This window comes from Scardinius erythrophthalmus, assembly GCF_964197995.2.
Source record: "Scardinius erythrophthalmus genome assembly, chromosome: 8".
Classification (NCBI taxonomy): domain Eukaryota; kingdom Metazoa; phylum Chordata; class Actinopteri; order Cypriniformes; family Leuciscidae; genus Scardinius; species Scardinius erythrophthalmus.
Window position 1 is genome coordinate 7,608,079 of NC_138228.1, and position 13,041 is coordinate 7,621,119.

The 13,041-nt window shown below is 37.9% G+C and overlaps 1 protein-coding gene across 3 annotated transcripts; it reads left to right on the forward strand.

The window, feature by feature from the left end:
* Positions 1-944: 944 nt before the first annotated feature.
* On the forward strand, positions 945-7,531 carry nr2f2 (nuclear receptor subfamily 2, group F, member 2). Of its 3 annotated transcripts, none has more exons than XM_081372970.1 (3): positions 945-2,189; positions 3,215-3,742; positions 5,568-7,531. In XM_081372970.1, exons 1-3 carry the CDS (start codon positions 1,736-1,738, stop codon positions 5,840-5,842), a joined length of 1,257 nt encoding a protein of 418 aa, XP_081229096.1. In that variant the 5' UTR covers positions 945-1,735; the 3' UTR covers positions 5,843-7,531. The 3 variants fall into 3 exon arrangements, with proteins under 3 accessions (XP_081229096.1, XP_081229097.1, XP_081229095.1); XM_081372971.1 differs by having other exon boundaries at positions 945-1,519; XM_081372969.1 differs by having other exon boundaries at positions 976-2,189; positions 3,197-3,742.
* Positions 7,532-13,041: the final 5,510 nt, after the last annotated feature.

Here is a 13,041-nt window from a genome sequence, read left to right on the forward strand (position 1 = left end):
ACCCAAAGATAATATAAAATAACTGGTCTTTTGGACTATAGGCTAATTAATGGATTGGTATATAAAATAAACGCAATGTAAATAGCCTACGTGAGGTCTTTATATTCAGATAAAATTAAGCAAACAGATTATTCACAGAAATACAGCTTGCACCAATTCTGACTCTTGTTGGCTGTTAATTCATTTAGTATTTTTTTTCTGTCTCTGTGTTTCTTACAAAGTAGTGTTTCGCATAGCCTATCTTTAACATCTTGATTACAGTGCGAACTTGCATCAATAGCCTCTCGCGTACATTGCTTGTTCCCTCGTGGACTGTCTCTGTTTTAAATGTATTTGTCAGTGCATTATTGACTTGATAAATTATTTGCAGTTGCATGATTTATAACGAGGCGTTAATGCGGATAAATGGGATCTGACCAAATGCGGCCAGTCTATAGAATGAATGTAACAAAAATGCATGTAGGCTAACACACATTGAAAATGTGAAATATCATAACAGAAATATTATTATCCCGGAGATATTTAATATCATTCAGTGGCCAGATAAGAGAAAATGTTGCCTATTTTTTTTTTTTTTTTTTTTTTTTTTATAATTTTGAATTAGCCATAATATTGATTTTGTAAAGCCTTGGACCTCTGTGGTATAGAAAGCGATTTTAATAGATATTCCAATCGTGGATTTTATTTGAAATAAATCTAAATATTGAACACATGTATTGCGACGATTTTGCAACGAACTGTGTTCTACTCTCTTTAGGACCAAGCGGCTCCTCGACCCTTATTCCTGGCTTTGGCAAAGAACCAAGTAGCACAAGTGCCGACTAGCCAATGGGGTTCAGGGGGAGGTCCGTGAGCTCTGACCAGTCAAACACAGTCACTTTCCATATATGGCAACTCATCACCATGGTAACGTGTGCTAAGTTGCAGCAGTCGTGTCAAAGTTCACTATATAGAGAGCTCAGTGAGCTGATCAGAGAGAAAGCATTCTGCCAGCCCAGCGCCTACAAATCGCAGTCACTTCCTAACCTCCCCCTTTTTAACATATTTGATCACTTTGATTCTCTGTTCTCTCTCTTATTATTTTTACGCGCATGAAGGAGGTTCTATAGGTTGTGATCTTTTTGTTATATTATCAGTCCTGCTTGCCGGAGAGTTGACTTCATATTTGACTCGAGCATTGGCTGCAACTGCGCGCGGCTGCTAGCGCTACCTCATCTGAAGAAAAGGAAGAAGCAGCAATATTTTTTGGCCAGTTGTTGGTTTTTCTTCAAGACTTCACGCTGGAACTTCTCGCGCTTCGCAAGTAGGCTATCTTTGAAAGCTGCGTGTTTCTGTGCGTGCGAACGTCGCTACACGCGTGAAGTTATCTGTCCTGTTCTGTTCATATCTTCTTCCGCCGTGTTTATTTTCCATTTTATCCTTGATGGGTTTACTGGATGGATGACTGCAAGTGCCCCTGGACTTGGCCTCTAAGAGCAAGGCTCGGCTCGTCTTTGCTTCAGTTTTAACCACATGTCAGGTAACGCTATTTCAGTCGAGAAATAGACTGCTGTTTGCCGTCGGTACGCAACTTTGAACGGACATTCAGACTCTAACCGACCGCGCCGATCCTGAATTATTTATTTTATCTTCCTAAGTGATAAAGGCACCGTGCTTCGTTACTGTTTTTTTAAACAAAACATTCCGAAACCAAAAACGGGGAACAAAAAGTTTTTGTTAACGTTGACTGATAGATATGGCAATGGTAGTGTGGAGAGGCTCCCAGGACGATGTGGCCGAGACCCAGGGCACCCTCTCATCGCAAGCCCAAGGAGGACTATCCCTTCCGACCCCTCAACCAGGCCAGCTGGGTCTAACGGCCTCTCAGGTTGCCCCTCCGACCCCTCAGACACCCGTTCAAGGACCCCCGAACAACAACACACAGTCCACCCCGACGAACCAGACGACGCAGTCGGAAAAGCAGCAGCCACAGCACATAGAGTGCGTGGTTTGCGGGGACAAATCCAGCGGCAAACACTATGGCCAGTTCACTTGCGAGGGGTGTAAAAGCTTTTTCAAACGGAGCGTACGAAGGAACCTCACTTACACATGCCGTGCCAACAGGAATTGTCCCATTGACCAGCACCATCGCAATCAGTGTCAGTACTGCCGCCTCAAAAAATGCCTCAAAGTTGGCATGAGACGGGAAGGTATTCGGAATTTTGTTGTTTTACTGCTGTCTTTGTCTTTTGTATTTAGCTGTATTAAATGCATGCAATCTACGTCCCCCCTTGTATTTTGTCCCCGACTCTTCTCTCTCGGTCTGCCCGACCACAGCACGCGAAGGAACCGCCTATAGCGCTCGAGACTGAGCGTTATCACGGCGCCCTTAATGCTCGAATAATGAACAGCCTCTATTTCGCATTTTACATGTTCGCAACGTTAAATTGACGATCACTTTTATTCGCCGACGAAAATATGGTCATTCGTGTTGATTTTTAATAATATCACTGCAAATATGCCGTGCAGTTATGGCGAGGGAGTATGGAGAGGCAGCGTCAAAATCACACACACACTCACGCACACACACACAGACAGACACACACACACTCACACAGACTAGGCTAGGGTCTCCAGATAGACCACAATCGACAACGCTCATCTCCAGGAGAAAAGTAAATAATAATCACCACTGCGCTTTTATAGTATTTATTCGAATAATCGTTCCGCCAAGCACCCAGTTCGCTCGCAGATTCTCAATAGATAGCAGAACTGACTATGTCGCTAGCTAAATAGGTTAAGGGTTAGCATTCATGCCTTTCTTTGTGCATGTATTCACTGGGCTCATGTCGTGAAACGTAAACACAAATTAATGTACAAGTACTAAAATGAAACATTTGCCAAAATATATTTTTCTATTCATTTAAACATAGGGTTTGACTATAATTATTTTGTGTGTAGTGGACGGTGCAGAACATTACTGTAAGCGTATCAATAGCCTAGTCTTTAAATAGTTTCACTTAACGGTAAAATCATGAAGGCCACTTTGTTAGTTTAAAAGTTCTGCACGTGTCAAGTGACATAGTAGTCTAATTGATTACATTATTGCTATTGGTGTAGTTCCCTAAATCGTGTGATAACAACACACCACAAGTGAACTAAAAACAAGGTCAAGCTGTATTTTGTTGTTGTAGAATTCAAGCATCAATATCTACAGTTTCTCTTTTTACTGCAGCCGTGCAAAGGGGACGGATGCCACCCACACAGCCACACCATGGTCAGTTCGCCTTGACAAATGGGGACCCACTGCACTGCCATTCCTACTTATCCGGATATATCTCTCTACTACTACGAGCGGAGCCCTACCCAACTTCTCGGTATGGCAGTCAATGCATGCAGCCCAACAACATCATGGGCATCGAGAACATTTGTGAACTGGCAGCCAGGATGCTGTTTAGTGCGGTAGAGTGGGCCAGGAATATTCCCTTCTTCCCAGACCTCCAGATTACCGACCAGGTTGCCCTTTTGAGGTTGACCTGGAGTGAGTTGTTTGTGCTCAACGCTGCTCAATGCTCCATGCCGCTCCATGTGGCTCCACTTCTGGCGGCGGCTGGGCTCCATGCCTCCCCCATGTCTGCGGACAGAGTGGTCGCCTTTATGGACCACATTAGGATCTTCCAAGAACAAGTAGAAAAGCTCAAAGCTTTGCACGTTGACTCTGCTGAATACAGCTGTTTAAAGGCCATCGTTTTATTCACTTCAGGTAAGTTTTCATTTTCAAATCATCTGTTTTTAATCATCTATTTCATTGTGTTTGTACAGTAAAGATAATGGAGTCTTTTAATTGAAATCTAGAAAGTATATGCACGTGCTAGTTTCAGCCTATTTATCTGATAGCATTAAGTATTGAAATGTGCACGTCCTAATAGATTTTTTAGAGCTCTCTGAAAAAAAGAAATAAAATCTTACTAAATATAAAAATATTTCATCTTACTAAAATGTTTTAAAAGCATCGACGTATAGTCAATAGAACACTGCAGATTTATTTAACACTTGAAGAGTTTCTTTTATTTTTAAGAATTAAATGGTGACAGAATTCATATTTTGTGACAGCCAAAATATTCATATTAATATTATTTTTAAATATGCATTAAAACATATATTTACACGCGTAAAAAAAGAATAGAAGATACAGCCTGGCCTACAGCGCCTATTACGTAGGCTAGTTTTGATCAAAACAAATGTAAATACAAATAATGTCAGAACATGAGCACTATCGACTTACAAAGTCTAAATTGTAGCTTTAATCATAATTTGTTGTAGTTTCACAATACATCAACATAATATGATATTGAAGAGCAATCAATTATTTCTATTTATTTGCAATGACAGATATTAAGGATGTCATCTCGAAGGGAGGGGGTGAGGCTGTAGGAAAGGGAAGAAAGGCCTAATGCTCCGTTTACACACATCACAGCCCAGCTTCACACTGGAGCCGATCGTTTAAATTGATAGATATATTCACGTTGCGATAAACACCAAAGTTTTGTTTAATCGTCTTTTATTGTGGAGGGGCGACAGGACATTTCTGTGCGTTGTTAAAAGCTCACAGTTCTTCCTTGTTTTGTTAGGATGATCTAGGGATCCAAGACACATGCTGGACTCGTTCCAGAACTGGGTCATGACCCCGACTTCCTTTCTTTATTTGTGTATCAGAGAGCTAAAGCGAAAAAGTTTTACAGATTTAATGGCGAATATATTCTTTCGGAAATTTATGACTGGGAAAGGTTTAGTACCAGTTGTACAATAAATAGGCAATTACCACAGTATGCAAATACGCTGTTTTGATTTCTTTACAGACAATGTTCCCTACATCATTAAAATATTAATGAATCAAAACCTAAAATAAAAAATATCAACGGAACTGTTCCTAACATGCTATTTTTAAAAGTTGATGTCATAGGGCAGCGTTTTGCAATCGCTTTATTGACTTACAGTCTTCTACCACCTCTTGTGGATAGCTTGCTCTTCGAGTTTGTTGTCGTTCTTTAAAAACAACTTTCAGTATTGTCTACAAGTTCAGGACTTATGGTTTCGCAGCGTCTATAAATGTTCTAAAATAAGGCAGATATTATAGGCTACGCTAGCACTTAGTCTTTTAATTTCTTAACATTATTATCATTATTTTACATTGCCCTTCTGTGTTTCTTTTTTTTTTTGCCATAATATTATGACCCACATGCTGCTAAATTGTCCTTTTTATGGGGATTACATGCATCAAGATGAAAAAGGTTTTAAAAATGTTGTTACTCGTACAATGGAATGCATACTCAATTAGGTCTATTTTTATAGAAAATAAAAAAAGACGAACAGCACAAACTCCAGAGTTTGATTGTATCTCTAGTAAACTAAAGTTAGCTCGAATGGCACATGTGATTTTTTATATGATGTGTATTGTGCTGTACGTTATAGCGTACTTAAATAAAATAGTAGGCTATGTGTTACTGTAGAACAGCTTGCCGTTTTGTAAATTGTCCAGGTGTGCTGTTAATGTAATACACATTTGATTATCTCTCCATTCCTTATAGATGCTTGTGGCCTGTCAGATGTGGCCCATGTGGAAAGTTTGCAAGAGAAGTCCCAGTGCGCTCTGGAGGAGTACGTTCGGAGCCAGTATCCCAACCAGCCAACTCGATTTGGGAAGTTATTACTGCGCTTGCCCTCTCTCCGTACAGTCTCGTCTTCGGTCATAGAGCAATTATTTTTCGTCCGATTGGTAGGTAAAACCCCAATTGAAACCCTCATCAGGGATATGTTGCTGTCGGGGAGCAGTTTTAACTGGCCTTACATGTCGATTCAGTAGGCAGAAGGAGTGATCAAAGGGGCTGTGACTACAATAGTTAGCGCTTCTTTTGTAGAAGGAAACGGCTGTTACACGAGTTTACTTTCACGAAGAAAGACTTTCATACAATGACTGTGAATTTTAAAATTGAGACATTCAGTGAAGCCTCGAAATCCAGAGATTGCTCCCTGTGTCATTCTGAACAGTTGGTTCTAATGTTTTTTTGTTTGTTTGTTTGTTTGTTTGTTGTTTTTGTAAAAAAAAAAAATTACAAAAAAATACAAAAATGAAGAAATAAATAACCCACTAAAATTAATACAAAAGAAAAAAGACGAAAGAAAATAATTCAAGGATTTTCATAATCCTTTCTGGACAGCAAAACTAAAAAGTGCATTTAAGCGACAATTTGGAAAGATTAAGGAAGAAGAAAAAAAAGTTCTTTTTCTAAATTGCTATATTGTCCTGTGTCCATGTATCTATAGCTGTTTTTGTACTTTTTTGTTTTGTTTTTGTTTCTCCTTTCTGGTTCCAAACCGGCCTATGTGATTCTGTAGTATGCAGTTGTTTATTTTTAATTTTAATTTTTTTTTTTTTTTTTTTTGCTGTTTTTCTAATAACCATGGCTTCTTCTAAAACAGTTCAGAATGTAAAGACGTTCTTCGAGAATTAAAACTAAATCCACAGCAATATAGGCTATGCTTAATGCTGCAAGCGCACTTACTCTATTGATGTCCCTTAATGAGCAAGAGTAGGGATTATTTTCATAATCAACTCAAATTTATATCCACAAAATGCCAGAGCACTAGTAATGCATCATTTCATACCACTCTTCTGCCTGATATAGACACCCCCCAAATCATAATCTCCCGAAATGGATGCAGGAGCAAAACTATAATTTAGTTATATGCGCCATAAAAGTGTTTGCAAAATGTCACCGGTTATTTTTGTTGTTGAAAGTTTTGACCTGTCTCCTTTTTTTTTTTTTTTTTTGATTCGGGGATGGTCGACAGCCTGTAATTCAAATAGCAGAACAAAGTGTTTGATTTTACAGTTAAGGAGACCCCCACTTAATATTTTCAAATGTATTAAGTTGCGCACATGCGAATTCTCGCTAACGTGTTTTGCCACAGTAAACTGTATTTTGAACGTGGGGGAGATGATGGGTCATCATTCTTTTAATGATAAAGCAGCAGTATTAATAAGACGTCCCTATAAATGTCCCTCAACTCTGAAAGCATTAAAGTGCCTGTACAGCGCAAATGTGTTATTAACGGTTACTGAAGTCTATACACCATGGGGAACACGCTTAGAATTTACAAAGTCTTATAATTGTTCATTTCACTTGAGGGAAAAAAACACAAGTAGAGGCAGTATTCTTGTAAATATAGGTCAATTAATTTCAAGGACTTTTTCTTTATACAACGTATATGTGATTAAGAATAAAACTGTGGTTGCCAATTTTTTCGGTAATACAAATGTCTTCAAATGAGTGACAGACTTAGCTAGTAGCACTGAAAGTTCTGGTTGTAATGTACATACATATTAAGACAAATGTTTTTTTTTTTTTTTCTTCCTTTCTTTTTCATGTATTTAGACTGTGAATGCATGGCCACAGGTCGCTAACCTATTTTATCTTTGATATATATATATATAAATGTAAATGTTTTTGACTGTATAGATATAATCTGTGCATTCAGTACACTAGCCCTTGTATTTAAAAAGACAAAAAAATTAAAAAAAAAAAAAAAACGTTCGACGATAGGTTGACACTTAACAGGGTGAGCTGGTTTGGAAAGGGGTGGCTATTTTGACTTGGTGTTCTGCTCCTTTTCGGTCTGTAACAGATGCCTTGTGTGTGTATGTGTGAAAGCTTGCAATTTCGTCCTTGTTTTGAGGCTTTTCTTCAACACACAAGACACCATGTTGTGATTGGATAAAAAGGGATCATATTGTGTAGTTGATTGAACAGTTATTTGGGCTGTTCTCTGCCACATATGGACCAGTGAATGATACATGATTGTAATTATGAACAGTTTAAACTGACCCACGTTTTTATATAAATATATAAAATATATTACTGCAGGGTATTGATAACGTATAGATACTTTTTTATTATTATTGATTATTATTAATTGCAAGTGATATACGTGAGTGTGTGTGGAAGTTTATAGTTGAAAACAATTCTTGTTTGTTTGTGTTAGCTTATTGTAAACAAGCATTCTGCTGTAAATTTGTTCTTGGTATTAAATTATAATTTATGAATTTGAAATCAAAAGGCTTTCATTGTTGTGTTATTCATGACTAGCGGACAAACCTGTCTGTTCTATCGGACAGTGAAATCATGATCTGTCTCAAATCATGCTCTGTCTTGGGTTTACGGGTGTGTGTTTCAGAAAGAGTGTGTGCGTGCGTGCGTGCGTGTGTGTGTGTGTGTGTGTGTGTGTGTGTGTGAGAGAGAGAGAGAGAGAGAGAGAGAGAGAGAGAGAGAGGGTTGGGGGTGCGAGGGTAACTCCGAGGTTTGGCATGGGAAATTGTCCAGGTTACGTCTACATTTGGCTATGTAAATACACGTGCAAAGTGCTGCAGCTTCAAGAGTGAAATATCGCTTTGATTTGCCCTCTAACACTTTTTACACATCACCATTCATCCATCTTTGATTAAAAAAAAGAAAAAAAAAGAAGGAAATTTCAAGTATCATGTCATCCCTACTTACCAGGTATAGATTTTGTGTATGCGCAGATGTTCTTGCTCATTGCCTTGTTGGGTATCACTTTCAATCTAAATACATAAAATCTTCTCAGAGCAGGTACTGGCACGTCGGAACTGAAGTCGCGATGAAATGCAACATTGGACGTTCAATACATGTCAAATGAAATGCCATCTTGTTGTAAGCTTGACAAATGACAAAATGCAGCCCACTGTTTGTTCTACCTCGAAAGCAGTATTTTATATGTCACATTTAGGGCTATCTGATAGAGGACACCAAGCGTGTGAAGCTATCCTGTAAACTGCGCCTTCAACTTGGTGTCCTATTAGTTGAGTCAATATGGCGTCTTGCAATCCAACGCAAGCTATACGGCTCCCCGGAGCAAAGCGGTGTCTTGTAATTGAAACCACATTGCTGGGAGAAAAGGCCCCTCAATCGACACCAAGGGCCCCCCCAAAAAAAAAGCTAAACAGCAACCGTGTTAAAGTTTTTGTCAGGAGTCCAAGAGTCCTAAAATTCAGAGATATACTTAATAAACGTACTTTTCTTTTTAGCGCAATTTAACTAGACCATTGCGAACTCGTTAGTCTATCCCTAAAATACAATGAATTTGCAGGCTTCGTTTTACAAATTCTACTTCTTTGGTATAGCTTTGAGAAAATAAAAAGTAACACCCTGACCCAAAGACAGCAAGTTTTGATATTAGATCAGACAATCTGAGGATAGGCTAAAGTAATGGCTGAGAAATAATAATCAGACCACTACCACCATTGATTTATTTGTTTCCCCCAACTGTGTAATAATAATAAAAACTAAAATATAATCAATGATAATAATAACAAAAACAGCGTAGCTATATTAAATTATATAACGCTATTTATATTCCATGTAAATTCTATTTGTTTCTTTATTTCTTTAGCTACTTTATCAGTAAAGATTCAGAGTTTCCTTAAACTCGGGAGGGCAAGAGTTATAGCCTAGCGTAATCCTGGTAAGTTTATTTGTTGCGGGGCTATTGGTAAAGGCCTGTTTAGATGACCGGAAATGATTGATGGTTGTTTGTTATTGTTTTAAACGTGGTCCAGGATGTGTGTTTGATGAGAGCGCTAATGCATGTAGCAGAGGAAGGCTTGTAATTATGACACAGTGATGAGACCTATTAACTACTCCAGATACTAGTTGGCATTACATGCTTTAAAAAAAATGTAAGTCTGTGCAACAAATTCCACCGTACACTAGATCTTGTGTTGTATATTTTGTCAAAGAGGAATTGACAGTTTGTTCGCTTTAAATGCTCGTTTTGCTTTGATAGGCTTACCAGAGCAGGTTAGTAGTAATTTGGATCATGGCTTCACAGGCTTGATTTTAGTTGACAGAGCGTGTGTTGAGGGTGAACTCTATAATTTGCACTTCTGTTCTTTTATTAGCGTCGGACAACGAACTAATGAGGTCTCCCTCAGTACAATGTCACTTTTATTTATTTCTTCATGGAAAAAGTACTATGGGATATGGCTGGCCAATCGAGCCAACAACAAATGATTCCTAACCTCTTCTCCGTTGATTCTATAACATTTCTATTATGACCTATAAACAGACATTTTAAACTAAACGAGTAAAACACGTCGACATTCTTCCAGGCACTGTAAAAAATATATATATTGTTGGTTTAACTTTAAAAAAAAAAAAAGTAAGTTACCTGGTTGCCTTAACATTTTGAGTTCATTGAAATAAAAAAATGTGAGTTAACACAATGAAGGAGATTGGTTTAATCAACAGAAACTCCAAATATTATGTTATCAGAACCACATTAATTATTTAAGTTGATTTGACAAAAAAAAGGGAAACATGACTTTATTGTTTCATATTGATGATGTAGGCTCTGAGGAATCGTTACCACCTACTCAACCCGGCCATGATGGATTGAAATCGTCGGTTACCGTCGTCCATTATCGTCTGCATTTCTAAAATAATTAAATATTAAACTCATTTTAAAAGCTAGCGCATAGTTATCTGGCTTAACAGTGGTACGGTTGCTAATAACACTGTTTGTCTTGGAGGTTTTCAACTTAATTTCAAAATCAAGTTAACGATGACCTCTAAGACCTCGCCTAAGCCTTACTATGACTTCAAGCTAAGTGTATGTGGTTTCGACGATCTGTTAGACTCCTTAGCAAAAGTCATCATGGCGTTGAGATAGGCTATCATATGCTCGCTTGTGTTGTTCTTATGATGAGCTCGACGAAGGAAGAGCCAGCAATTGGTTTCCATAGCGACCCCCAAAGAGCAGCGATAATAAGCAAAGCATAGACCCCCACTCCCTTCGAAAAATTTAACGTCTGTGTTGTTCTTTCACCTCACTCGAGTATCAGCATATTTCTGTTTCATTATTTTTATTGACCCTCCTAAGATTTGGTCGTGAATATAGAGGTGACCTTTCCATAATTTTAGCTCTCAGATTTATATAAATTGCTAGGAGGAAAACCCCTTAGCGTTTTGGCTTTTCAAATAATGAGGTACTTTAGAGAACTTTTGTTTGACGTCATCTATATTTTTTTTGCTGCAAATTGCCTGGAATGTTCTGTAACGGGGCTATTAAAAATAAATCTAACAATAATCGAATGTGGACTATAGTCTGGAATAAAAGCGATATTTAGTTCAGTTTCTTTTTTTCAACTAAACGCTTGTATATTTATTTTAACTAAACCGCCATGTGCATTATTGGGTCTGTAGGCCTGTCTTGTCTTTATTTTATTATTTTATTTTTTAAGCTAAAATGGAGCAATACAAATATTACTCAAAACGTAAGGCTCGATTGCCATATCTATATTTCCTTTTTTTTTTTTTTTTGGTCGATCTGTCTGTGTTATGTTGAATAAAGTGCTTTAAAATAGACTTGCTGCTCTCGGCTCGGTGGGTTTCTCTCTAAATGTTAGAAAATTGTGCCATCTACCCGCTATTCACAGAACTGTCACTTCCAGGACCTCCCGAGACCTTGAGCCAACTTTAACACAAAGGGAGAGGCTGAGGGGGTTGGTGAGATGCTTCGAAGTGTAGTCTGTTCACTCGGAGTTAAAACAAGCATTAAATCAATAACATTACAGATTTTATGTTTGATCAATTATTTTAGAATAACTTACCAAAGTTAGGGGAGGGATTGCACCACTACATAGACTATAGGCTACAAACAATATGACATCATTTTTATTTGAAAACATTTTATTTATTTTTTTGCACGAAAATTTCTGCTCCATTTATACAATATTAAGTCATATCCTTGAGGGTTAAGAATGCTTGACTAATTTTATTCTTACCAAGATCACAATAAAACCTAATGAACTAACGCAGAATATATTACAAGTATAAAACATCAACACAATAACGCGGATACAATAACTGTTAGTGTCACTAATGGCGTTTAAACTATTTCCGTTTTATCAGACATAGGCCTTTTTTTTCATTAATTAAACCACAAGCTTATGGTAAAGTTTTTTTTCTTCTTCTCTTCTATCAGTTTGTTGGGAACAGAGGAGCAGATCACATTCTGATCTTTAGTACAGTTTCAAATGGACGGGTTAATTCTAGTTGAATTCATTAGCGTTCCCAGTGCACCGGTTCCTCTCAGACATCTGTCTATACCACAAGTGTTTACAATGACTTTCATTCACTGTTTCTTGAGGAAACACACGGATCCGGAGCGTTCTGCATACTCTCATGCGCTAAACATTCAGTCGATTTTTTGATGAACAGTGTGTATGAACCTCAGAATATTTCGTCACCCTCGTAAGTGAAATAGGCCTAACCCTCGAAAGGGACAACAAATATTAACATTAAAGTATAAAAAAGTAATAACTGCACCAATGCACGTCGTATATGGACACACAGCTTAAATTTGACTGTATACATAGGCTATAGCCTATATTTAGGCTATGTTTTAGTTGTTTTTTTTTCCCTTTTTAAACAAAAAATAGGCTACCGTTTTTGTGTTTACAATGTAGGCTATATTCATTTGGCCTGGCCTATATCTTGACTGGCATCTTTAAACGAATGGCTCCTTTCATTTAGAATCTAACATTTAGGCTATCCTTTGTTTAAAGCGCCCATATTTAGCAACGCTCCAAGTCGATGACATCCTATCATTTTTTTCCGACTATGAAATGCCTGAATTTAAAGACTTAGACTTCAGGATAAAAAGGAAAACATTACCGATCAACGTCAAGAAAAGTTGATACCTGTGTAAAGCGGCCTTCTAGTACTAACTGTGTCTGCTGGAGTTAAACGCTGGTGAACTCGGTCAGTCTCTCAGTCAGTGAACTCTGAGCGTGTGAGGAACCAATGGGAAGAGAGAGAGAGAGAGAGAGAGAGAGAGAGAGAGAGAGAGAGAGAGAGAGAGAGAGAGGGAGGCAAAACTGAGAATAGTGGTAGTACCATAAACTAATACACAGGACTTGGATTTTGGCTTGACTAGTAACTGCAAAACTGTTTCTTGCATTGGTAACAAATAATTGATATGAAT